Source organism: Artibeus jamaicensis, unplaced genomic scaffold (genome assembly GCF_021234435.1).
Source record: "Artibeus jamaicensis isolate MK-2021 breed Jamaican fruit bat unplaced genomic scaffold, CSHL_Jam_final scaffold_916, whole genome shotgun sequence".
Classification (NCBI taxonomy): Eukaryota; Metazoa; Chordata; class Mammalia; order Chiroptera; family Phyllostomidae; genus Artibeus; species Artibeus jamaicensis.
In genome coordinates this window covers 47,006,046-47,033,458 of record NW_026522059.1, presented here as the reverse complement: position 1 = coordinate 47,033,458, position 27,413 = coordinate 47,006,046, and the positions used below count along the sequence as shown (strand labels likewise).

Here is a 27,413-nt window from a genome sequence, read left to right as displayed (position 1 = left end):
CTGAAATGCCTTGCTGTCAGACATTGTCACCCTTTCTTACCCGGAGCATATGTGCATTTCAAATCAGGTCAAAGGTAACAGATTAGAAGGGACTAGGTTCAATAAAGCTTAGGAAAAAGCACTATAGCAACACGAAATTGAAAAGCCAGTCATTTTGTGGGGTTCCCCCCAATGGTAATGATCATTCGATTTTTATTTGGTTTTGTTTTCTTTTGTGTTTGAAATACACTAATTCATTCTTCCTCTATCAACAGGCAGTTTGCTGGATTTCCTGAAGAGTGATGAAGGGGGCAAAGTGCTGCTTCCAAAGCTCATTGACTTTTCTGCTCAGGTGAAGTATGAGAAAGCCAGTCTGTCTGTAAACTTGCAAAGATCACTCCCGGTTCAGATTCAAGAGAAAGTGTTGTTCCAGGACAAGGCAGTGCTGTGGACTGTTTCCCAGAAGTGGTTATACGTACACTCCCTTGGAGACAGCCTGGTGCTTTACACAGAGTGTGTGTTCACATTTTCCTTTGACTTTGCATGTCATGTTCCTTAATACAAATCAGTGTCCTTATATTTATTTCTGAACAAGTGATAGAAACAGTGCAGCAGAATTGGTCAGTTTGTGCTGCCTTTAGGGGAAGCAATGCCATGCAGTGTAAGCTCAGAACCTTCTAAATGATGCATATGCCTTATTTAAACTGCTAATCTGATGTACTGATACTTTTCTGACCTCAGTGTTCCTGAAAACAGGAACAACATTCCTTTTCTACTCTACCCATTTTCAGTTATTCTTGTTGGACATGCCTTTAGGATCCTGAGATATATTCACTTATAATATTTTTAGAGCTAGCTGAAAGGTTGCAAATTTGTTTACATTGCAATCACATGTTTCCTGAAGTGTACTTAAGAGCATAGGGAAGTTACCCAGAAACCTAGCAATATTCTTGGTAATAACAAGGAAATGTACATTTGAATGATGCCAGCCACTGACTTTTAATAGTTTCATTGTGCTCATCAGTCATGTTCGGTAATTTGCTTGTTTCTCGGTATTGGCCACCAGAAGGCCAAGTAACATAAAACGCAAAGTATCACAGAGATTTCTAGAAGATGTAGGAAAGGGCAGGAAAGATCTTTGTGATCTTTGTTTTTCTTACTCCCATTTTTTTCTCTCAGACCCTTTTTTAGTTGGGGAATTGATGTAGCCTTTTTGGGAGATGAGATCAAAAGAAAGAATGAGTGTTCAACTAAGGGATTAACAGACTCTGCGATGGAGTGTCGTGGGCAAAGCTGAAGTTCCACGTCTGGGGACTAGAGCCTGTGTCGTGGCTGTGCGACTCAGTAGCCATGCCACCTTCAGAAAGTGCTTCCCCTCTTCGTGTTAGCTTATCCATCTATTAAATGGGAATGGGGAATGCTTCCTTCAGGGAGATGTTGTTGAGGGTCTAATCAAACGAGCTGGACATAAGCACTTCAGAGCCTGTTGGTGGAAGCTGAGGATGCCTTGGGGCTGACAGGTCCCCTCATTACAGTAAAGATGTACGATGAAGTCGTTCTGCTCAGTTAGCCCTTATCACATCACCCAGAACTTGAGGAGTTTAGCGGATTCCATAGGAAATTCAAATGTCATCTGGAACTCCAGTATCTAATATGAAAAGAAGCAAAATTGCTGTGGTGGAACTGGAGGAAGGGAAGGGTCCAACAGCCCTGACTTCTTCACCTCCTCTCACTCTAAACTGGCCCTCAGAGGCTCTAGGGACCAAGAATCCCAGGACCAGTGTGAAAACCACTGCTCTGCAGTAAGAGGAAACATGACTTGGATTGGTACAGCTCTCGATCCTATGTAGATACAGAGAAAGCAGAAAGCAAATTAACTTGTCACCCTTGACCCAGTGGAGGCCCTCTGCCTGGGGTAGTGACTTGGGCATCCCCTGTTGGAAGAGAGAGTTGAGGAGTGTAGCAAAGTTTGTCAGACCTGCTCCTCGGGAAGGGAAAGGGGCTGACAAGAATGTAGAAAAGCGGGAGACGTGGCCTGGAGGCCTGATTGATCATAGACGGTCCAGTGTGCCCAGAGATCTGAGTGATGCCTACAGTTCTGTAGGGTAGTAGAAGTCATACAAATTGGGGTGTGTACTATACTAGAGAAGGACTTTATTTTGTCACATGGGTATTTTGTATTTGATTTTGCATAGCTTATCTCAAAACACATCTTGACCAAGTTTAAGTCAAGGCCTCTGTATCTGTTCTTTAACTTTGTAAATGACCATTGATACTACAAAGGATAACTTTTTCTAACTTAGAAAAGAACTGGGGTGAGGGAGAGTTGATTTCTAAGACTTTATAGCTTGCAAAGTAAATTATCACCGAGATAGGCTTTGACTATGACTTTCAAGTTGTAGGTTTCAGAAGGGGCCAGGAGCAGTCAAGGCCACTACCGCTGGTCTCCATCTGAGTCAGTGTACAGAGTCCAGCTCATGCTAGATGAGCTCCTGTCTTTACCTGCCTCGGGGTTTCCCAGTAGTGACAACTGATTAGAATTGGTGGAGCATCTAGTTTAAGTGCATGGAGACTTAGGTGTCAGTAGGAGAGTCAGCAATCAAGCAGCACCCAGGAAGTCCCTAAGCAGGGGGTTCAGCAGTAAATGCATTTTCTTCACAACAAAATACCATCTCCTTTTGATTTCATCTTTATTCATGGTGCAAACTTCACCCAGCCCTCCCCTCAGGGTGGGCTTGTGGGATCGCCTGATGCCTCACCCTGTATTGTCACCTGCTTCATTAGCTTTCAAAAGCTTTTCTTGTTGCAGCATCAATAACACAAGGGGACCCGGAAAGCACATACCTCACACCCTTGCATTCTGTTAACCACACAGTGACCAGTCCCGCTATGATACGTATCGTCAATTCCCTTTGTGACTGGTCCTACACAACGCCCCTCCTCCTTCTTCATGTACCTTTCTAAAAGGGTTTCTCCCCACAGATGGCTCTGTGAACACCCAGGTGAAGATGTTTTAGGTGGTCAGATGTTTTTTAATATAGAGGTTGGACTTGAAAGAGGGACGTGAGCTCAAGAGAATTCCTGGAGGATGGCTCTGTGGACAGTCACTTTAGTGGAGGTTTGATGAGGTACCAGAAACCATGTGAAGGGGGCAGAGGACAGCCCTGGGCAGAAGCCTGGGGAGCAGGCGGAGAGGGACGAGGGCAAACAATTCATTGCTGAATTGTTTCTCCTTTCCATCATGTGCCACTAGTCGATGAATAACATAACAATAGTTAACATTAATAAAGCTGGCGCAAGGTGATAAAAGAATACCTGGTGCCCAGATACTGGGTAATATAGCCTTTCCTACCCTTTTTCTCCACTTACCTGTTAGAGTGGAAATAAAGCAGAAGAAGTATTAGATAAATCCACTTGGTATCTGAACTCTAAACTATCAGTAGGCTAATAATATGTTTGTACTTTGTTCCATTAGCCTTGTCAATTGCATGAGTGGCATCAAAGAATTGGGTAATTTAGTGTTCACTAAGGATGTAGTTCAATTCATCAGTTTTTCACAGTGGAAGATGGAGAATAGAAACAAACCAGTTTACATAGCCCCAGCGCCAGCGCTAGAAGAATAAGGGAACAGGGGTAAGGGGCAGCATGGGGACTTTTGCCACAGTCTCTCATCTGGTCTCTTCTTCCCTCTCCCTATGACCTACTTCCCCATGCTCTACTTTCCCCTCACTGTTCTCCCTGAATGGCAATTGAAACAGGAAGTGGGGTGAGTGCACACAGTAGCCTCACCATCACTTCCTGTCTCAGGCTGAGTTCTGAAAGGCACTTAAGGGCCCAGCTGAAATCCCAACCCATCAGCCCGCTCACCCTTCCAACTAAGGCAGCTTCACCCATTGCTTTACTTCTTGTATTAGATGAAGCATTTTGAGCTTTTTGTGCTGAACTAGGAAAGTTATCCCTTTGCAAAAGGAAGTTTGATACTTTCAGACTTTGTACGTAATTCCCTTCAAGCTTTTGCCTGATGTGAGAAGAAATGAACTTGGAACAAGAAGAGGTTGAACTCGGAATTTCCTTCAGCAGAAGCTGAAACAAAATTGTAAACTTGTAAAACTGAGAGAAAAATGAAGTGAGAAATTCGTGGTTGCAGTATGAAGGTCAGACAAATCATCTTGTAATTCAGGCCAAGTGAATCAAAGCATTTCTTGGTCTTTGGTGGCAACATCCCTGAAGTGCAAAATTTACCAAAAATTAAATGGACAGTTATTTATGAGTAAAACTGCAGTAAAAACTGAAAAACCAAGGTTGTCACAATCATGGCAACAGGGAACATTTCTTGAACTCCTTCTAGTTGATAAAACGCTTCTACTTCCAGTGTCTAATTTGAATCCCACCACCTTGAAAGCACTTGTGTTGTTATTTAATACAGTTTACAAATGAGGACGTGACTGAGGATTTGTCAAAGGTTATAGAGCTGATAGGTAGAATTGCTGGACTTGATCCTGGGTCTTCTGACTTCAGATAACGGGTTCTTCTTCCGCACCCCACTGTCGTTCCGAGATCAGAGTGGCTGCTATGGTCATTTTGCATCTGGCATTACGCCGATAGGTAGTTTTCTCCCTTTATGAATTTTGCTTGTCAGAATTAACAGTATCTTTACATTTATTCCCAAGAAAAAGCTTCTACTGCCAAGATACATCACATAGTGATTACGCTCAAGATAGGATTTGTTCTCCAGTAGTAAATGTCAAGCCACATTTAAGTTGGAAATTGATAAAACGACAAGGAAGGTAGGAAAACCTCAGTCCACCTCCGTGTAACTCTCAACTTTGGGAGTAGGAAGCTTTTTGAGTGCTTCCTCATTAGTGTATCTACTAACTGAGAAAACAACATATAATTAGAAATTCCTTGTAATGTCATTCTAGGTTGGGACCCACCAGTCTGCTTGTGGTAAATCAGGTCTGAAATGTCTGGAAGAGTGGGTGTTCTGAGGAAGTTTCTTGAGTATTTGGCAATACCTCAGACGTGTGTCTCCTCACTTTATCTCTTTTGTAAAAAAGCTGAAAGATAAGTTATGTTTTCATTTGCAGCTCGAGGCTGTCCTGCACTCCACCCCCCCAATAATAAGGCAACACCTTCATTTTCAAAACTCTTATTAATATGAACCCCTGGCTTACAGTGTCATCGCATTAATTTACTTAAACTGGGGGAAGCATGACGTTGAGAGGCTCAGTCAGACCCTGTGGCCAGTGGAAGCCTCTGGTGACAGGCTTGGTTTTGCGTTTCCTCCAGGAAAGCCAGGCCAGACCCCTCCCCGTGTCATGGTCAATCTCACCGCTTTGCGTGGGGGTTCTCACGCCTGACTATGTTGAGGCCCTTTCAAGCATGAGAACCACCCCCGGCGAGATGGCCAGCCCTGAAGAGAGAATTAATTCCATAAAATCATCTGAGCCAGACCCTAGCGTGGCTGAAGGGGCCCCACAGCCGTCACAGACCCATAGCTGGGGAGCCGTTCTCAGTATGAAATGTAGGCATGGTGATTTTCTCTTTCTACAGACTGAGAAGCACCCCTGTCATTTTGTATGAAGTATCTGATGATGTTAATAGTGGAGAAAGCGCTGGGCTGAGAGTCGGAACCCCTGCTCCTTCCCGAGGAAAAGCAGTTTGTGGGCCCCATGTCCTCGTTTCAGAAACGAGGGGACAGCTTAGGCCTCCCACAGCCTCGACGCTGAGGTGACAAGGAAACTCCCCTTCCACTCGGAGTATCCTTGTGGACCATCTTCCGAAAGTTGTAATCAGTGATTTGGAGTGGGTTCAGACGACATTGAACAAGATTTTGACATTCTTCTGAAGTATCACATGAGTGTAGTAGTACCCAGGTGTCAGGCGAGGAAGAGCTCTATATTTTTCAAGTAATAAGTTTTATGTCTGAGGCTTTAACTTTGCTCATGAAAACTTATGAAATGGATAGATGAAACTAGAGTTACTGTCAGAATTGCAATACCAGATCACATGCTGTTTCCATATAAAAGAGCTGAAAAACTAGGCAACTGCTGTTTAAAAGTGGTATAAAACAGGAACTCGGTTTTTCGGGGGGTAGGTACTGGTGGGGAGTGTTTAGCATATTTAAGCAGAGGAACCATGACTGATTGTTTAAAATAGCAAATAAGAAAGAAGTTATTCTTGTTTCCAACCAATATTGATTGAAAAGCTCTCCGGCAGCAATAAGAAGCCTTAAGCTAATATAAAGGGGAGGTGGTGACTCTTCAGGTCTGTGCTGCTGCCGCCTCTCACCTGGGTAGTATTTTGTCCAAGGTGGCCACCTCTTGTCAGCACTACTGTCAGTCACTAAATAATTCCCTCTTGAGGTAGTCATCATGGAATCCTTAAAGGCTAAAATTGAACTGAAGTCCTTTAGGATCAGGTAGAGATCTTGACCAGCCCTCACAATTTAAAAACACAAATGAAACTGCTTTAACAGGAGCAGCAGAGTATAAATTCCAGTGTCCTCTTAAGTGCCTGGCTTGCTCTCACTATGTTCCTCTTACCCTCTTGGCATGGCTCCCTCTTTTTCACCCACAAATATGTACTAAGCCCCGCCGGGCATGTCCCCCGGGTTGGGACGAGCAAACACAGGGCTGCCTCGAGGAGCATGTGGCCGGTATGAGAGGTTGATAAGTAACAAGCGAGGGCTGTCTGGGACGGGTATTGCAGGCTCTTTTCAGAGCATGCGGAGCAGGATGGAACCTACCAGGGTGTGATAGCAGCAAGAGGGTGGGCTTCCTGGAGGAGGAGACCCGAAGAACCAGGGTTAGCTCTGCAAACCCAGGAAGGAGTTGGATGTAGGGAGAAGTCTTTGAAGGAACTTGGTGCATAAGGACACAGAAAAGGGGTACAAGGGAGGTGATAATGGGGGTGCATAGAAAGAATAGGATTGGAGACAGAAAAAGGTAGACGTGGACATGAAGGAAACTCGAAGTGTTGTGAACATAAGCTGTGAAGGATGAGGAGTTCATTCTTTTGTATAACAGAAAAAAACATAATTGAGAAAAGCAAAAAGTGGTTATACTCAGCAAATAGTCTTACAGGACTTACGGTTTTACTCTTTGAGTTTTGTTTTACCTTTGAGCAGTCAGTGGGTGCTGTTTGTATTTACTGTGATAGTTGTTTGTGCCTCCCCATCGCACCCCCCCCCACACACACACACACCAAGGCCGTTGGAGAACCACAGGGCTCTCTGCGTTTCCACTCCTACGATTTCTGTTTTGTTGCTGGGTTTTTCCTTGTTTTGTTTTCAAAACTTGAGACTAGGAAAGGTGGGATGGAAAAGGAACAAGAGGGCCTCTGTTCCAGCCCAGAGTTCATCTTTAAAGGATACACCCCGAAACAAACAGGATTCATTCTCAGATTTTTTTATTTAAAGTTAGATTTCTCACTACCCAGTGTGCCAGTCCTTGCGCCTCGCACACCTACCACCCCCTCCTAAAACTCAGGGCACCTTGGTCTTCCAGACTGAAATCGAGGGAGTTCACACTGAGTCTGGAGAGAAGTAAATCTATCAACCAAGTGGTTTCCCAGTGTTGCCCGTGAAGAAGGTGTGTGGCCGAAGCCGTGAATGGTGGCAGGTTGCTGGACTGGTGTTTGCTCCTTTCTCCTGAGAATAATGGGGAGCGATTGAACAGCTAAGCAAGAATGTGATCTGATGAGGTCTGTGCCGTAAAGGTTGTCCTGGCCACAGTGTACAAATAGCACGAGGAGGGAGGACAGTGAGCCCAGGGGTCCTGTGGAGAGAGGGTAAGTCCAAGGGAAGTTACCGCTCCCCATGGCACGTGTGTAGAGACAGAAAATGAAGAGAGACGCTGACTAGGGTGTTTGGATTGAGTAAGGCAGTGATTGGCGTCAAGAGCCTCGGGTTAGGGAGGGGGGTGTTGAGGGATGGAGTCAGTTTTTTTGTGCTGGGTTTGAGGCATCGTGAACACCCAGGTGAAGATGTTTTAGGTGGTCAGGTGTTTTAATATAGGGGTTGGACTCGAAAGAGGGACGTGAGCTGAAGAGAATTCGGCTCTGTGGACAGTCACTTTAGTGGAGGTTTGATGAGGTACCAGAAACCCTGTGAAGGGGGCAGAGGACAGCCCTGGGCAGAAGCCCGGGCAGCAGGCGGAGAGGGACGAGGGCAAAAGCCAGGCTGGGGAACTGGAGCATGGTCCTGGGAGACAGTGCTTGAAGAAAGAGGCAGGGCCTGCTCAGACGGAGAAACTGCCTTTGGATTTTGCAGCAAGGAGGGCGTTGGAGAGCTCGGCTGCCCCGTTCGCACTGTAGTGGTTTAGGTGGGACCCAGAGTCAGCCCCGTTGCCCTTCCCCGTTCCTGGTCTCCTCCCCGGCTCCCAACTCCTGAATCCTTTTGTTCGTCTCCACAGCTGCCTTCTAAGCTTGGTGGCTCTTCTCCATCCTCTTCTTCTTCCTTCTCTCTCCTTCTTCCTGTCCTCCCAGTCATTCCCAGCCACTTCCAGCCACACTCTTGAAACAACTTGTTTCTGTCATTAATGGAATGTAGAGTCATTTTTAAAAGCCGGTTCATAATGATTTTTTCTATGAAGGAAAAAGATGAAATAGAATTACTTGAAGAGTGACTTCTAAGTATCTTTTTTATAATATGGCTTTGTGGTCTTCTGTAGAAAACAGTTTGTATCCCCCCTACTTGGAACACGTACTGTAACACATTTATGTTGCATTGCTCATGGGGTTTCATAAAATACCGTATGAGAACTGTTTTGAATTCAGTCACCAAAGTAGCCCCTGCCCTCAACTTAACAGCAGTTTGTTGTCTTCAGTCTATCTGAGGGCAGTTGGGCGCCTAGAATGCATTTTCCCGGGTGTCGTTACAGTAGGTTCACAGCTCCTACCAGCAGAGCGGAGCTCTGAGTCAGAGTTCCCAGCTGGGAAACTGCCTTTCTGGCCTCCCTGGTGCCTGGTCTAAGGCACTTCGCCTCTGCCTCCACAGCCACCCTCAGGTTGTGCCCGAGGGACCAAGTAACCCAGGGGCCGAAGAGACCATGGGTCCGTAGAGGGCCCCAGAGGAGTCCCTACCACAGATGCCACCACTTGGCCTCACCCCTTCCTCACACCCAGACCCCTTCCTGGGAGGGGCTGGCACCAGTCTCCAGCTCCCCAGAGCCCCTGCCACACGTGGCTGCAAGAACCACATGTGCAGGGGCAGCTCTCTGCTCCGGAGGCCCGGGTCCCCAGTCTGTGGGCCCACAGTCTCTTCCCAGCCAGGCAGGCCTCCCTGGATAGTCGCTCCCCCCAGCACTCCCTGTCCGGGGCACCCTTGGTTCTCTCATGTTTTCACCCTCTGCCCCACAGCTTGTAAGCAGTCATTGCTCTCCTTCTTCCAAAATAAATCTGCCTCCTGCCCATCATCTCCCGCCTGGGCAATTGCAGTTGCCTCTTACCTGGTGTTGCTGAATCGGGCAAGTAGAAATTCAGGACACCCAGTTATATTTGAATTTTGTTTATACCACTACTAATTGTTTAGTAGAAGTATTCTCTTTGTATTTCACCTAGCAAGCAGTGCTGCTCTTACCTCTCTCTTTCCTATTTGGCTTCCTTGTCCTATGCTCCACAGAGTTGAAAGAGCCAATTGGATACATTTATTTTTGCATTTTTTATTATGATCAAATATACATGGCATAGAATTTACCATTTTTTCCTGCGCAGCGGTAAATATTGTACATTCATATTTTTAGACAACCATCATCGCCAGAACTTTTTCAGCTTCCCAAATTGAAAGTCCCCAGCCAGCTAACGCTATCTCCCCATACCCTTCTCCCCTAGCTCCTGGCAACCACCATTCTGTTCCCTGAGTCTGTGAATGTAGCTGCTGGAGGTCCCTCACTAATTGGACTATTTGCATCGCAGCTGAACACCTTCAGCAGATTCCATCACACTTGTGAAAACCCCTGATGCCAGTGGTGGGCACACCTCCCCAGCTTCCTGCCCTTAGGTCTGGAGCCCATGGGGCTCTTTCCTACCTTAGTGCCTCTCCCCAGACCACTCCTGGCAAGTAGCCCCCTGCTCCCGGCCTTGCCCCACCTCCTGCCCAAGGACGTCTCCCCTGACCATTGCCCCTGAAATAATTCTGTCCACACCCCACTCACTCTGTGCTTCTCTGTGATGACCTTCTATTTCTTTCATTGTACTATTGCTGTTTGAATGTTTTGATGAGTTCTTATTCACCGTTGGACCATCAGCACTTAACACAGTGTCTGGTATATAGTAGGTACTCAATAAATGTTTGTTGAATGACTATTTGACTAAAGTGGGACCTGCCCATATTCTTTAAAACACCAAATTCTTTATTCTCTGCCTCATACAGCTCTGAATAATTTTTTAAAATGTGTTTTTAATGTCTTCTGAATAACTTATTCAGATGTGTTTAACCATGACCATTTTCCTGATACATTTCTTCTTCCCCTTCATGTTAATTTTTCTACACAAAACTTACCCTATTGTTTGAAGTGGGAAAAAAAGAAAGTATAATTGACTCTCTCTCTTTTTTATCTTATATATCCAACCCTTCAGCGAATCTGGTTGATTCTACTTTGAAACTAGACTCACATTCCTAAGTTCTCCACTCTCCCTCTGAACTGAGGTGAATTCTCCCTCTCAGGATGAATTAACTAGTAGCTGCCTAACTTGCCTTGTGCCTCAGCTCTTCTTCCTCCAGAGCCCACTTGTGACACAGCACAGAGTGCTGCTTTTTAAACATAAACCCGATCAACACCATCTCCCCAGCTCAGCCCTGCAGATACCCTTGACCTCTCTCAGTACAACCGGAAAGCCCCATAATGGCCATTCACCTGCACTGTTAGTCTTATACTTGTCTTTCAAAATTTCATCTTTTCATATAGTTTTTATTCTCTTATTTGCATAAAGATCTGTGTTGTGGGGTTTCATAAGATCCACCTTGGCTTGCTCAAAGTCCAGATCTGTGATTCCTTTCCTGGATATCAGTAGTTAAGGAATGGGGACCAGGTTGCAGGTGTCCTGAGAACTTGGATGAGTTTGGGAAGCACTGCCATTGAGAATGTGCTGAACTGAGTGAGTGACCATCTTCCCAGGTTATGCATCTTCAAAAGAAATGTTTCCATTCCTCATCCTAAAGCTGTAGTGGCTAGGGAGCTGTTGCTCTTTCCCACTGCTGCACATGGGCGAAGGCCAGTAATCATTCCCCAAATCATTAGGCGTGAAAGAGTCCTACCTGGTGAGTGAAAGGCGTCATAATGGTGCCTGTTTCTTGACTCAGCCATTTCCAGCACCCCCACCCCTCTGCCTGCATGTCCTTAGGAGAAGGAAAACGCATGACATCAACCTTCACAGGCTCCATTCACATATATGGGTGATTTTGAAAACTCATTTTAAAAGGGGTTGAAATATAAATAAAGATCACAGCGAGTCAGTTTCAGGTATAGTTGGAATTTATCTGATCTTATTACAGACTTCCTTTAACGTTTGTCTGAGGACAAATAAGTCAGGAATTATTTTCAGAGCTAGAGATTGGGTCTCATGAGGGAATCCTTTCCACCTAATGAAATACAGTGTATATGCCTGATATATGTTTTCTTCACATCTTAGCTCTCTGATGTATATATCTGTTTGCTGATGTGTTATTTTCTGTCTGACCCATTAGAAAGTAAACTTCACAGGGCAGGACTGTGTGTGTTTGCCTGCTGTACCTAACTGAGTGGGTGCCTCACAGGCAGGCAAACTGTGCAAATGGATGGACGAATGAATGACAGTCTTCGTAGACTAATGGGAGACCCTGCCTCAGAAGTACATTGACTTTCTGTCTTTTAAAGTGTGAGTGTCCTCCAAGTGTAGCATCCTAGTGAAACTATAAATGACCACAACCCTAAGTTAACACCCCAGCTGTTTTCTTTTAACTTACTGTGGCATACATATGTATTGATATGGTTCTATAAATGTGAATATATACTTACATGTTACAATATAATAATCCTAGAAGTCTTTCAAAGTTTGAAGCTATGTACAAAAAACAAGTATTCATACTCTGGGAAAATGTGAGTTTATGTCAGATTTTACTTTTTTAAATAGCTTTTCTTTTTTCTTACTAGAAATCTGTGAGTGTTCATTAGAGAATTATTGACAAATAGCACTCATATCCTATGATTCCAAAGGAAACTTTTACAAACATTTTTCTGTTCTTATGCTATATTTGTTTTATTTTATTTTTCTAATGATTTTTCCATATTTTTAATAATATTTTATTGTTGTTCTATTACAGTTGTCTCAACTTGCCCCCCCATGCTCTCCTCCTCCCATCCCATCCACCACTCCCATAGTCAATTCCCACACTGTCATCCATGTCTGTGGGTCATTCATACATGTTCTTCATCTAGTCCCTTCCCCTTCTTTCACCATTATCTCCCTCCCCATCCCCTCTGGTTACTTTCAGTTTGTTTCATCTTTCCATGCCTGTGGTTCTGTTTTGTTCATTAGCTCATTCTGTTCATTAGTTTCTTCTTATAGGTGAGATCATATGGTATTTGTCTTTTACCGACTGGTTTATTTCATGTAGCATAATATTCTCTGGTCCCGTCCATGCTGTCACAAAAGGTAGTAGTTCCTTCTTTCTTTTTGCTGCACAGTATTCTATTGTGTAAATGTGCCACGGTTTTTTGATCTACTCATTGACTGATGGGCACTCAGGTTGTTGCCGGCACTTGGTATTGTGCATAGCGCTGCTATGAACGTAGGGATGCATAGGTTCTTTTCAACTGGTGATTCAGGATTCTTGGGGTATATTCCCAGCAGTGAAATCTCTGGGTCAAAAGGCAGTTCCATTTTTTGATTTTTGAGGATATTCTATAGTGTTTTCCACAGAGATTACACCAGTCTGCATTCCCACCAACAGTACATTAGGGTTCCCTTTTCTCTACATCCTCACCAGCACTTGTTGCTTGTTGATTTATTGATGATAGCCATTCTGACAGGTGTGAGGTGATATCTCATTGTGGTTTTAACTTGCATATCTCTAATGGCTAGTGATGTTGAGCATCTTTTCATATGTATATGGACCATGTGTATATCCTCCTTGGAGAAGGGTCTATTCAGGCCCTTTGCCCATTTTTAATTGGATTGTTTGTCTTCCTGGTGTTGAGTCATGTGAGTTCTTTATATACTTTAGAGATCAAACCCTTATTTGATGTATCATTGGCAAATATGTTCCCCCATAAGATCAGTTACCTTTTTGTTTTGATGATGATTTCTTCAGCCATGCAAAAGCTTTTTATTTGATATAGTCCTGTTTGTTTATTTTTTTCTTTTTTCCCTTGCCCTAGTTGATATATTGGCAAAAATGTTGCTATGTGGGATATCTAAAATTTTACTGCCTATGTTTTCTTCCAGGGCTTTTATGGTGTCATGGCTTACATTTAAGTCTTTTAATACATTTTTAGTTTATTCTAGTGTATGGTGTGAGTTGGTGAGCTAGTTTCATTTCTATGCATGTACCAGTCCAGTTCTCCCAATACCATTTTTTTAATAACCACTCTACCCTTGCTCCATTATATGTTTGTGCCCCCTTTGTCAAATATTAATTGACCATAGAGACTTGGGTTTAATTTTTGGTTCTCTATTCTGTTCCATTGATCTGTATGTCTATTCCTATACCAATACCAGACTGTTTTGATTACAGTGGCTTTATAGTATAGCTTGTTATTGGGTATTGTGATCCCTCCTACGTTGTTCTTCTTTCTCAAGATTGCCGAGGCTATTCGTGGTCTTTTTGGGTTCCATATAATTTTGAAATATTTATTCCAGGTCTGGGAAATATGCCATTGGTATTTTAATAGGGATTAGATTCAATTTATAAATTGCTTTGGGTGGTATGGACATTTTAATGATGTTAATTCTTCTACTCCATGAACACAGTATATGCTTCCATTTATTTGTATCTTCCTTAATTACTGTCTTCTGTGTTCCACAGTTTTCAGAGTACAGGTCTTTTACCTCCTTGGTTAAATTCATTCATAGGTATTTTATTTTTCTTGTTGCTGTAGTAAATGGGATTTTCTTCCTAGTTTATTTTTCTGATATTTCATTGTTAGTGTAGAAAAGTGCCATCAATTTCTGAATATTGACTTTGTATCCCACTGTTTTGCCAAATTCACTTATTAGGTCAAGTAGTGTTTTGGTGGAGGCTGTAGGGTTTTCTGTGTATACTATCATCTTGTCTACAAATAATGACAGTTCTACTTCCTTCTTTCCAATTTGGATGCCTTTTATTTCTTTTTCTTGTCTGATTGCTGTGGCTAGAACTTCCAATATGATGTTAAATAAGAGTGGTGAAGACAACCTTGTTTTGTTCCTGATCTTAAGTGGACAGCTTTTAGTTTTTGCCTATTGAGTATAATATTGGCTATAGGTTTCTTGTATATGGCTTTTATTATTTTGAGGTATTCTCCCTCTATTCCCACTTTGCTGAGTGTTTTTATCATAAATGGGTGCTGAATTTTATCAAATGCTTTTTCAGCATCAATTGTTACGATCATGTGATTTTTGTCCTTCATTTTGTTTATGTGATGTATCATATTTATTGATTTGTGAATATTGTGCCATCCTTGCATTCCTGGGATGAATCCCACTTGATCATGGTATGTGATCTACTTAATGTATTTCTGAATCCAGATTGCCAAGATTTTGTTGAGAATTTTAGCATCTATGTTCATGAGAGATGTTAGCTTGTAGTTTTCTTTCTTTTTTGTGTCTTTACCTGGTTTTAGAATTAGGATGATACTGGCCTCACAAAAAGAGTTTGGGAGTCTTCCCTTTTCTTGAATTTTTTGGAATAGTTTGAGAGGGATAGGAGTTAGTTCTTCCTCAAATGTTTGGTAAAATTTACCTGTGAAGCCATCCAGTCCAGGGCTTTTGTGTGCTGGGAGTTTTTGGTTACTGTTTCAATTTCACTAGTTATTGGTCTATTAAGGCTTTCTGCTTTTCTTGATTCCGTTTTGGAAGAATATGTTTCTAGAAATTTGTCCAGTTAGCCCAGGTTTCCAATATCTTGGCATGTAGTTGTTCATAGTAATTTCTTACGATATCTTGTATTTCTATGGTAACAGTTGTAATTTCTCTTTCATTTCTAATTTTATTTATTTGGGTCCTCTCTTTTTTTCTTGATGAGTCTGATGAAAGGTTTGTCAATGTCATTTATTTTTTCAAAGAACCAGCTCTTGAATTTGTTGATCATTTTAATTGTTCTTTTAATTTCTGTTATTTAATTCTGCTCTGATCTTGATTATTTTCTTCCTTCTACTTGCTTTAGGCTCTGTTTGTTGTTGTACCTCTAGTTCTTTTAGATGTAAGATTAGGTTATTTATTGCAATTTTTCTGTCTTCTTTAGGTAGGTCTGTATGGCTATGAACTTCCCTCTAAGTACTGCCTTCACTGTGTCCCATGCGTTTTGGGTTGTTGTGCATTCATTTATATTGTTTCCAGATACTTTTTGTTTTCTTCCTGGATCTCATTGTTGACCCATTGATTATTTAATAACATGTTATTTAGTCTCCACCTATTTGAATGTTTTTTAGTTTTTTCTTTGAGGTTGGTTTCTAGTTTAAATCCGAAGTGATCTGAGCGCATGCTTGATAGGCTTTCAGTTTTTTTTTTAATTTATTGAAGCTTGTTTTGTGTCCTATGACTTGGTCTGTCTTTGAATATTCCATGTGCATTTGAAAAGAATGTATATTTTGCTTGTTTAGGGTGGAAGGTTCTGTATATATCAATTAAGTCCATTTGATCTATGGTGCCACAATATTCTTGTTGATTCTTTGGAAGATCTATTCATCATTGACAGTGAAGTGTTAAAATCCCATATGATGACTGTGTTGATAACTTTCTTGAAGTCCTCTAAGATTTTCTTTGTATATTTAGGTGCTCCTATGTTGGGTACATATATGTTTATAAGGCTTATATCCCCCTGTCGGACTATTCCCTTAAGTATTAGGTAGTGACCTTCTTTGTCCCTTTTTATTTTTGAAGTCTACTTTGTTTGATACAACTATTGCTTTTGTTTTGAAGTCTATTTTGTCTAATATAAGTATTTCTAGCCCAGCTTTCTTTTCATATCCACTTATTTGGAATATTTTTTCCATCCCTTCACTTTCAAACTCTGTAGATCTTTTGTTCTGAGGTGGGTCTCTTGTAGGCAGCATATATTCAGGTCATGTTTACTTATTCATCAGCTACCTACGTCTTTTGATTGGAGCATGTAATCCATTTATGTTTAAGGTTATTATTTATAGGTATTTATTCTTTGCCGTTTTTCCCTGTGCCTGTGTTTCTGTTTCTCTCTCTCTCTCCTCCCTCCCTCTCTCTCCCTTCTCCTTTTGTAAAACTTTCTTTAGCATCTTTTGCAGTGCTGGCTTGGTGGAGATGTACTCTTTTAGCCTTCATTTGTCTAGAAAGCTTATTATTTTGCCTTCAATTTTAAACAAGAGCCTTGCTGGATATAGTAGTCTTGGTTGTAAGTCTTCACTTTTTATTACCTGGAATATTTTATGCCATTTCCTAATGGCTTGTAGTGTTTCTGTTGAGAAATCGGCTGATAGCCTTTTGTAGCTCCCTTGTATGTTGCTAACTGTTTCTTCCTTACTGCCTTTAAGATTCTCTCTTTGTCTTTAAAATTTGCCATTTTAATTATGATGTGTCTTGTAGTAGGCCTCTTTGGATTCATCTTGATTAGGACTCGCTGTGCTTCCTGAACTTGTGTTACTTTTTCTCTCACCATGAAAGGGAAATTTTCTGTCATTAATTTATCAAACAGTATTCCTACCCCTTGTTGATTTTCTTCTTCTGATATTTCTGTGATGGGAATGCTGTTATGTTTCATGTTGTCCTGAAGATCCCTTAAATTATCCTCATTCTTTATTAATCTTTTTTCATTTTTTTGCTCTGACTGGGTATTTCTTTCTACCTTCCAGCTCATTGATCTGGTCCTATGCTCCATCTAGCCTGCTTTTAATTCCTTCTAGCGTATCTTTCATTTCAGATTTTGTATTCTTCATTTCTTCCTGATTCTTGCTCGTAGTTTCTATGTCCTTTTTCATGACGTTGTAGTTCCGGGTAAGTTCACTATAACTCCTATAAAGTTCCTTGTAGTACTCACTGAATTCCTTGAGCATCCTTATAACCATTATTTTTAATTCTATGTTTGATAGATTGCTTGCCTCAATTTCATGTAGCTCTTTTTTTGAGGGTTTTTCTTTTGATTAGGGATTATTTTCTTGTCTCCCATTTTAGATGACTCTTTTTTTGTTTGTTTGTTTATGCATCTCAGGTCGCTTTGCTTTGCCTGCCTGTCTTCATGGGGTGGACTTCTGTAGCCAGAATTCTTTAGTAGTTAGTGATGCAGTCTCTTTGATTTACTGATATAGGGTTACTCTTTATTCAGTTTATGTAGGCTCTCATGTTGTACTTGAGCTTTGATTACTGATGGCTCATTTGTTGGTAGGTTCTCCCCTCCAGCTGGCTGACTGGGAGTCACAACCCCCACCATGTCTTGTGTGCCATTGTATAGGTGCTGGTTAACAAATGATACTACCCAGAAAACCAAACTTATGCCAGCAAGAATAGCCCCCATCACATCGGCCATATCCACAGCAACTCAGCAAACATTAATAAAGATGGAGAGAGATTAAGAATATTATAAGATGGGAAAAAAGGCATACGAGGTGACTAAAGGAGAGAGATGATTTTGAGGAGGAAAGGGGAGGAGAAATAATAAGAGTAGGGGATAGAAACAAAGCAAAAAACAGGAGAAAATAAAATTTAAAATTTTAAAATTTAGGGAAGGGTGATGGCAAAATGAAATAAGAAAAGGGAAGAGGATGATGAGGTTTGAAATAAAATTTAAGAAGTACTGAACCAAAGGGAACAAAATTGCAGAAAAACCAATACAGGGTCAATAACAATGACCACTGAGCAAAGATTAATAAAGATGGAAAGAGAATAAAAATATTATATGAAAGAGAAAAGAGAGTATGAGGTGTGTACAGTAAAGAAAAATGATTTTGAGAGGATACAGGGAGGAGAAATAGTAATAGTAAGGAATAGAATCCAGGTTAAGAAAAGGAAAAAAATACAATTTCAAGCTTAAATAAGCAAGGGCAGGAGGAAATGCAAAATGCAGTAAGACAGGGCGAGTGTAACCTATGAGATTTGAAATTTAAAAAATAGTGAACAAATAGGAATGCAGTTGAAGAAGAATAGCAATAACCATAATATCCTTGCCAAATAAGCCACAATTTTACAAAGGTAGAAAGAAAATAAGAATAATATAACAAGAGGGGAAAATGTGAGCCAACTAAAGGATGGAAGAATAATTTTGAGAGGCTAGAGGGAGGAGAAATAGTAAGAGTAAGGAATAGGAACAAGGCATAGCATGGGGGAAAATAAAATTTACAAGGAAAATTAGAAAGGGAAAGAAGGAGGCAAAATGGAGTAAGACAAAGGAAGGGTAGAATGTGAGATTTGAAATAAAAATTAAATAAGCCCTGGATGGTGTGGTTCAATGGATTGTGCTGGCCTTCGAATTAAAATGTTGCCCGTTCAATTCCCTGTCATAGCATATGCTGGGCTGTGTGCCAGGTCCCCAGTTAAGAACCAGTGAGAGGCAGCCAATTCTCTCTTCCTCTCTGTTTCTCCCCTTCTCTCTCCCCCTTCCTCTCTTGCTAAAAAATAAATAAAATCTCTAAAATAAATAAAATAAAAATAATATAAAATCTAAGTGAAAAAATGAAAGACAAAGATACCAAATTAGTGGGAATACAATTGAAGCAAAGGAATATTAAAAGGCTAAAGAGAGGTAGAATTTGTCTTATCAGAGTTTGGTGTTTGCCTTCTGTCTTCTTTCTTGATCCTCCTCTGGCTTTTTATCAGCTCAAGGTCCTAGGGTGGGTCATCCAACTTATGGCAGCACTGCATGTACCACCTTCACCCACCTCTGGAGGAGGCTTTTGTTGCTATCAGGAGGGTGGAACCCCTGGGTCTCCTCTAGGAGACACTGTTCAGTCCTCTGGGAAAATTGTGGGTGTGTTACCTCTGCCTCTACACCACCCATCTGGGTCTGCCCCAGCTTATTTCTAATAATGTAAAGTTTCTGATGAACTAGCTGTCTGTTTCAAGGGAGGAGGCATCCTATGGAAAAGAATCAGCTCTTTCCTCCCTAGTGCTGATGGCAGCTCTGTGTGTGAGCAGAGACTGGGTGGGGCCCTGATTCCCCCTTGCTGCACTAATTTCTGAACTCCCTGTTTTGCTGGCCTCAGTGGAATAGCACCCTAGGAACCAGTGTATTTTGTCTTCCTGAGAGAACTTCAAAACAGGCCCTTTAGGTGTTTCTCTTCTGTCTTCCTTTTGCGGATATGCACCCTGGAGGGGGTTCTTGAGCCTATCCTGCCTGTTTTGCAGAGGTGCTTGCAGGATCACAAGTTTCACCAATGGCACAGGTGGTAGGGGCTGGGTGCATCCTTCCTTTCCTGAGCCAGGGAAGGGGGCTCTGTCTGGCTGTAAATAATCCCATGTGCTTCATACCCAACCATACAGTACCAAGCCCACTGCCCTCAAAGCAGACACAGTCCCGAGCTCTCCATACTGCACAGCCTCTGGCCTGCCATCTGTGCCAGGCTGTGGCTTAGAAGTCCCCTCTCTGTGCACTTTTCTGATCTCTCTGCCCAGCTGCACTCTCTGGGAGCAAATCACACCCATAATCCTTTCCTCTTGCTAGCAGAGCAGCTGTGCACTGGGTCCCTGCCCAGCATGCCTCAGCTTCCCTTTTAAAAAGTCTTTCTGGGCACTCCCACTGAAACACTGACTCACTTTCTGGCTTTCTTTACACACCATCTCTCTAAAGAGCCAAAAGTCTCTCATAGTAATGTCTGGTGGTCGCCTGCCCCCTCTGCTCAACCAGGTGCAGATAGACTCCCTTTCTCTCTCTGACACTCTCTCAGTTGGCATGTGCCCCTGAAGCTATGGGCGTGCTGCTCTATGTGTGTGTATAGCCAGGCTCTCCCCAACTTTCTGAATCCAGGTCGCTCCCAGCCTGGGTCTGGGGGCTGTCTGCCCTGGGTGAAGAGGAAGCCACAAAGCTGTGACCTCTGACCAAGCTCTCCCAGCTTCAGGCACCAGGCACAGGTTATTTCCCCTTTACCCATCGTGAAATGTCTTCTGTACTCTTTGGCTTCCAAACTTCATATCCTCTAGGATTCCATTGAATGTTCAGTTTATTTTTCAGAAGATCAGCCAAGTAACCGAATGGGGGCAAGAGCAAGTGGACTCAGCTTCCACTTACTTGACCGCCATCTTCTCTTTCTAATGTTATTTTAAAGCATTAGCATTGATAGTGGATATTTTTTAAAAGTCACACTATATTATAGCTTAAAAACTAAAAACTTATACTGCGACTCGTTGGTCCCAATTTGAACAATTCTAATGGATCCTTCCAGACATCAGCATAGATTATGGCCTCCCCCATCACAGATTTACAATATATATCATCTTTCAACTTTATAGCTCAATATGTCTTCATTATGTTTTCATATCAGTACAGAATGATTCTTCTCATTCTTTTATTTTTAATCAATTTTTATTTATAATTACAGTTGATGTACATTAATTTATTACTTTCAGGTGTAACTCCACTGGTTAGACATTATATAACTTAATAAGTGATCATCCCAATAAATTTCATACCCATCTGACACCATACATAATTACTAGACTATTATTGACTGTATTTCCTATGCTGTACTCTACATCCCCATGACTATTCTGTAACAACCAATTTGGATTTCTTAATCCCTTCACCTTTTTTGCCCATTCCTTCAGTCCCCTTCCCATTTAGCAACCATCAAAATGTTCTCTGTATCTACAGTTCTGTTTATATTCTGCTTATTCATTTATTTTTTCTTTATATTCAGTTGTTGGTAAATATGTATTTATTGCCATTTTATTTTTCATATTTTTGGTCCTGTACTTCTTCTTAAAGAAGACCTTTTAACATTTTATATAATACTGGTTTGTTGATGAACTCCTTTAGCATTTCCTTGTCTGGAAAGCTCTTTATCTGTCCTTCAATTCTAAATGAGAGCTTTGCTGGATAGAATAATCTTAGATATAGGTCCTTGCTTTTCATCACTTTGTACATTTGTTGCCACTTTCTTCTGGCCTGCAAAGATTCTGTAGAAAAATCAGCTGACAGTCTTATGGGAGCTCCCTTGTAGGTAACTAACTGCTTTTCTCTTAAAAGCAGTAGATAACTGCTGCTTTTAAGATTCTCTGTTGGTCTTTAACCTTTGACATTTTAATTATGATGTGTCTTGGATGGGCCTTTTTGGGTTCATCTTGTTTGGCTTCATAGACTTCAGTGTCTATTTGGCATCTTGCTTCGTAGACTTCAGTGTCTATTTTGTTCACCAAATTAGAGAAGTTTTCTGATATTATTTTTTTTTCAAATAAGTTTTCAATTCCTTGCTTTCTCTCTTCTCCTTCCAGCACCCCCCGCACCATTATGTGAATGTTGGTATGCTTAAAGTTGTCCCAGAGGCTGCCTAAACTATCCTTGGTTTTTCTTGGATTCTTTTTTTTCCCTTTCTGTTCTGATTGAAGGTTTTTTGATTCCTTATGTTCTAAATCATTGATTTGATTCTAAGCTTCTTCCACTCTACTGTTGTTTCCCTGTGAATTGTTTTTTTTTATTTCAATTAGTGTATCCTTTGTTTCCAACTGGATCTTTTTTATGCTGTTAAGGTGCTAAGTTCCTTCACATCCATATAACCAGTGTTCTGAGCTCTGCATCTGATAGATTGCTTATCTCCATTTCATTTAACTCTTTTTCTGGAGTTTTGTTCTGTTCTTTCATGTGGGCCGTGTTTCTTTGTCTCCTCATTTTGGCAGCCTCCCTGTGTTTGTTTCAATGTATTAGGTAGAGCTGCCAGGACTCTCTATCTTGGTAGTGTGGCCTAATGTAGTAGGTGTCCTGTAGGTTTCAGTGGCACAGCCTCCCTAATCACCTAAGGTGAGTTACTCAAGGTGCACCCCCATGTGGTCTGTACATCTTCTGAAACTGAAAAAGTTAGCATTTGTGCTCTCTGTCACTACCCGAACCAGTAAGTAGAGACAATATGAATCTTTATGGGTGCTTTATTCAGATTCCGGTGATCTAAGAAGGTGTCGGGTTATGTACCCTCAAAATACGTCTTAACATCTCATCTCAAGCTGACCTTTTTATAGGGAGAAGGAAAGGGTATGTAAGGGGTTTGAAAAAAAAGTTAATCAGATAACAGTTGCAGTCTAGTGGCAATTTTTCTAGTATTTATTTATCTGCTGATCAATAATTCTTTATCTGGGTGGGGAGCACTGGGGGATGGGCTGGGATGGGAGTAAAAGACAGAAAACTGTGCTTGAACAACAATTAAATAAATTAATTTAAAAAGTAATTCTTTATCTGAGTCACAGACTTCCCTCTCTAGAACACAGTAGCTGAGATACCATCTCCATCACTTACACACTCCTTGGAGCACAAAGGTTGAATTGCATGTTGACGTCCTGGAGTCATGTGTGTCATGCAATGCAGTTCCTGAAATAACAGCTTTCCACGTGCATTAATAGTTAAGCCTATCAACTATGACTAAAGCTAAAATCTTTAACTTTTAAGTTCCTTTATCACTTCCTCTTGTAGTTGAGCCTTGATTGCTGTTGGCACATCAATGGGAGGGCTTTACCCAGGTCATTCAGGTACAAGAACTGGCTGTGACTACTGACCACTGACCTCCAACCACTTTGGAGGATCAGCTGTGCAGTGACCCACTCCCCAGAGCAGGAGTACCTTCAGCAGGACTACCTTCAGCAGGGCTCTGGTGCCCACTAAGTCTGCCCCTTGAGTTTTTCACTTGTGGAGGTAGTTGGGTGGTGGTGCTTCAGTGTGACTTGAAGCTGTTCACTGGGTGTGCTGGCTCTGGGGCCACCTGGGAGGTGCAAGCTAAGGTCAGCCACCACCTCTGTCCTGCATGGGGCCACCTGGTATAAGCTACAAAGTGATCTGTAGATGGCTGCTACTTGTGTTTAGAGGTGCCCGGGCAAGTTGTGAACTAAGGCCTGCCACTGTTTGTGCTGGACCTGGGGACACTTATCAAGAAGATAGGTATGGGGCTCACTGAGGTCAGGTGCTGCTTGTTTGAGAAAATTTGGGAAAATATGAAGCATGAGGCATAACAAGCTATTTGTATGGAAAAGCCATTGGAAGCATCTTGAGTCATTGCAAAAGTTGGGTGGTGAGTGGCTTTAGGGAATTACCAGGGTGGGGCAAACAGTGTGAACCAGGTTGATAGAGTCTCAGATATGGTGCCCGCTTGCTGGCTTTGTGGGGGAGGACTCAGCAAAGGAACCAAGGCCTTTTCCAGCACTTCAGTCTGGGAGAAAGCTGCCCCTCCAGCCCTCACCCTGATATCAGATAATTCAGTTCCTCCTCTTATGTCTCTGGTGCATCTCAAGCTTTTGCCCAGTGCTGGAGCTCAGAGGAAGTAGGTCCAAGTAAGTCCATGTGTGGGCCATTTAAGAGGAACTGCCTGGGACTCCAGAAGTTTCCATCTTCCTCAGCCTTAATCCCGGCTGCTCTTTATAGCCAGAAGTTGTGAGAACTTCTGTTTCTGGTATTGGAACTCTGGGCAGGGGGGTTTTGTGTGAGCTTGGAATCCCAGGCTTCTCAGCAGGGGTCCTCTGAAGTTGACATATCCCTCTTGATTTTTTTTCTACCACAAGTGGGTGTGGGACCAGCCTATTCCATGTCTCCTCTTCACCTACCAGTCTCAATGTGCTTTCTTCTTTAATTCCATAGTTGTAGGACTTCCATTCAGCCAAGTTTCTGTGAGTTCTGAATCCTGGTGGTTCTGCAATTTAGTTGTAATTTTGGTGTGGTTGTAAGAGGAGATGAGTACCATCTTTTCCTTCTCATTCTATTAAAGCTGCTTAGTATTCTCTTATATAAATGTCCTGTGATTTATTTACCTATTCCTATATTGAATTGATGTCACTTTTGAGTTTTTTGTTTGTTTTGTTTTTACTGTAGCAGTGTTTGGTGACATACATATTTACATACTTGTGGCAAGTATGTTTGAAGGATAAAATCAAGGTTGTAGATCTACTTTACCAAAAGTATGTACACGGTTTATATTTTGAGCTATTTCTAAAAGTGAGACTACCTTTTGCTTCCCCTTGCCCAAACTGGGGTCTCATTAACACTCTCTAATCCAGGCTGATAGGTCAAATTCAGTATTTTATTGCTGTTAACTGGTGTTTTTTCAATAGAGATGAGACCATACATCTTTTCCGATATTTATTCATTGTTTGCAGTTTATTTTTCTGAGAACTCTTTCTTTAAACCCTTTGCCCATTTTTCCCTATTAGCCCACCCATCCTTTTTCATTATTCTTTTCATTATATACTAGGTTTGCACTATATGTGCTGTTTCACATGTATTAAGCTATTTACAGTTTTTGATTTTATTAAAAACTCTCCATAAACATGTATGTACCTATTGCATTATAATATTCTATTCCTATGACTGTATTATGATTCCCTTAATATTCCCTTGTACATAAACATTTGGAGAGCCTCCAGTTTTTCACTAATATAAATAAAAATACAAAACACATCTGTGGGTGAATCTTTACTTATTTCACTTGCTTTTCTTATTGCAGATCCACCCCAGTCACCAGATAACAACAAGATCAGAGTATGAATGACATTCACAGCTTGTTTTCACTGAACAAAATTTGGCTTTTGCATGGAGTGAATTATTTCTTGATTTGAGGTGTTTGGGGTGTATTGGGTCAGTTCACATTCTACCTCAGAGGCACTCACCCCTCCTGCCCTCCCACAAAAGCATGGAAAGAAAGGCCATTGGCTTTTCTCTTATTTCCTCCATAAGTGGGATAAGTTGAGAATTTTTTGCTGTCTTCTTTTCTTTTCAAAGTGATGGGCATGGCTCATTAGCCACAGATCAAGGCATAAATCATCTAAATCATAGTAATATTGAGGAAATTGATGTAGAAGAAGGTACTGTAAGCAAAGGAGATTTCTAATCCCTCAGTGTCATTTATTTACTACCCCATCCTGGGTTTACAGAAGTGGAAAGTCTCTTTCGTGAATGGGAAAAGAGTGGATCGTTGACAGACCGTCCCTTTTCACCCTTAGGCAGTGGATACGAGGGAGCCTGGTCCCCATGAGCGGAAGCAGAGTATGGAGCTCAGCTTCTCCCAGGGTTGATGGCAGCCACCCAGCAAAAGGGAGACAGCGTGCCTGGGCTGCACTTCTGTGCCTATGGGCAGCTTCCCACCAATTATCTTTGGCTCTAAAAGATCAGTTCTACTCTTTACTATTTCACCATTATTGAATCAAATCAGGATTTTGGTCTTATTATTAATAGTAGAATAATTAACATTAATAATGGTAATAATATCTGTCTTGCATTGAAGCACTCTTGTATTCTCCTTTTCAATCTAATCAGCATATTACCAGGTTGATACTATTATCATCTCCATTTTACAAGGTGGAGAACTTGAGATTTTGAAAAGAAACTTGCCACCATTTCATATAAACCCATGTCGACTCATTCTAAAGTCTCTGATTCACAGTCACAACTTGTCCGACTGTCTTCTGAAGCATCATTGGTAATCTCCCTACTTCCTGCTAATCCCTAAGTATGTATGCACATCATGGCCAGGTTTATTTGAGGTTGGGTTGATGAGCTGCCTGCCAGGGAAGAAGTGATATGGGAAGTGACCGCTCCTCCGTTTGGCCAGGCCCTGCTCTGGTGTGTTTCAGCACTCCCATCCAGTGTGGCCCCGCCAGCTGGTGGTGCAGGAGAGGAGCATCGCACAGGTGTGGGAGATGAGCGCCGGCCACTCCTCCTGCAGCAAGGAACCTTTGCCAGGTTCTGCTCCTGCTTTCCTACAGTTGGAAGCTGCCAGGGAAGTTGTATTTTTTAATTGTGATAAATACACATAACATAAAATTTACCATTTCAACCACTTTTCAGTGCAAAGTTCAGTAGCATTCAGAACATTCATGCTTTTATGCGACTGTCACCACCATCCATCTCGGGAACTCCTCATCTTGCAAACTGAAACTCTGTACCCATTAATCAACTCCCCAATCTCCCTCCCACCACCCCTTAGCAACCACTATTCTACTTTCTGTCTCTCTGACTTTAACTACTCTACGTACCTCATATGAGTGCGATTACACAGTATTTGTCTTTATTTGTGACTTGCTTATTTTACTTAGTATATGTCCTCAATATATGCATGTTGCAGCATGTGCCAAAATTTCATTTTTTATGGATAAATAATATTCCATTGCATGTAAATAGCACATTTTGTTTATCTAATCGTCCATTGATGATTGAGTTGTTTCTACCTTTTGGCTATTATGAATAATGTTTCTATGAAGAGGTGTGTACAAATGTCTGTTAGATATTATGTCAGTACTTGCTTTCAATTCTTTTGGGTTTATATTGAGAAGTGGACTTGATGGACCATATGGTAAATCTATGCTTAATTTTTTAAGGAATACCCTGTTTTCCATAGCAGCTACAACACTTTCTATTCCAACAAAGAGCACACAGCGTTTCTACAATGTGTCTCCATATCCTCACCAACATTTGTTATTTTCTGTTTTTTGTTTGTTTGTTTTGTAATAGCCACTGATAATGGGTGTGAAGTGGTCCAGTATGTTTTGTGAGAGAAAGTCTATGGGAATTAGTTGATAAATTTTTCTTCCTTTTCTGATAAAGAAGGTAAATCTGTTTTGTGGAAACTTACTGACTAAAATGTGACTATTCAGTGAAGCTGTCTCTGTGGAAATCACATCCCCACAAGGCACATGTCCCCACGAGGCACTTGCGTGCTGTTAGATTAAATTGTGACCAGTCACAGAAACCTCGCCAGCCATAAATGTGTATATGCTGAATTCTGCCCTCATCTTTGAGCTATGAAGTCATGTTAGACTGCAGACTTTAATTATTTTATATTATCTAGTTGATAATATAGTTTTCTTGGCCATGTTTTATATTATCTAGTTTTCCTACTCTTTTCCCTGCCATTAACTTGTGAACATACTATCGTTTGTTTCTCTTTTTAAAGGAAGAAGCCAGTATAAAAGAATGATTAAATGCATAAGTGGTAGGACTAGCACTTGGATTTAAATCCAAGTCTGTCTAGGAAAAATTTTAAATTTTCCAAAACTCAGCTTTCTCATCTTTTCTGTTGGGTTGGCCAAAAAGTCCATTTAGTTTAGTTTAGGGTTTTTTTAATTTTTTCATAAAATAAAAGACACATTTTTCTATTTTTACCAATAACTTT

General features: G+C 41.5%; 1 protein-coding gene across 3 annotated transcripts in view; it reads left to right on the top strand.

The window, feature by feature from the left end:
- Positions 1 to 27,413, top strand: part of LYN (LYN proto-oncogene, Src family tyrosine kinase) — a 128,314-nt gene that overhangs the window by 77,034 nt on the left and 23,867 nt on the right. For all 3 annotated transcript variants that reach the window (XM_037148288.2, XM_037148271.2, XM_037148279.2), the window contains exon 10: positions 255 to 331. In XM_037148288.2, coding sequence (XP_037004183.1) covers positions 255 to 331 — 77 coding nt within the window. The remainder of the gene's footprint in view (positions 1 to 254; positions 332 to 27,413) is intronic.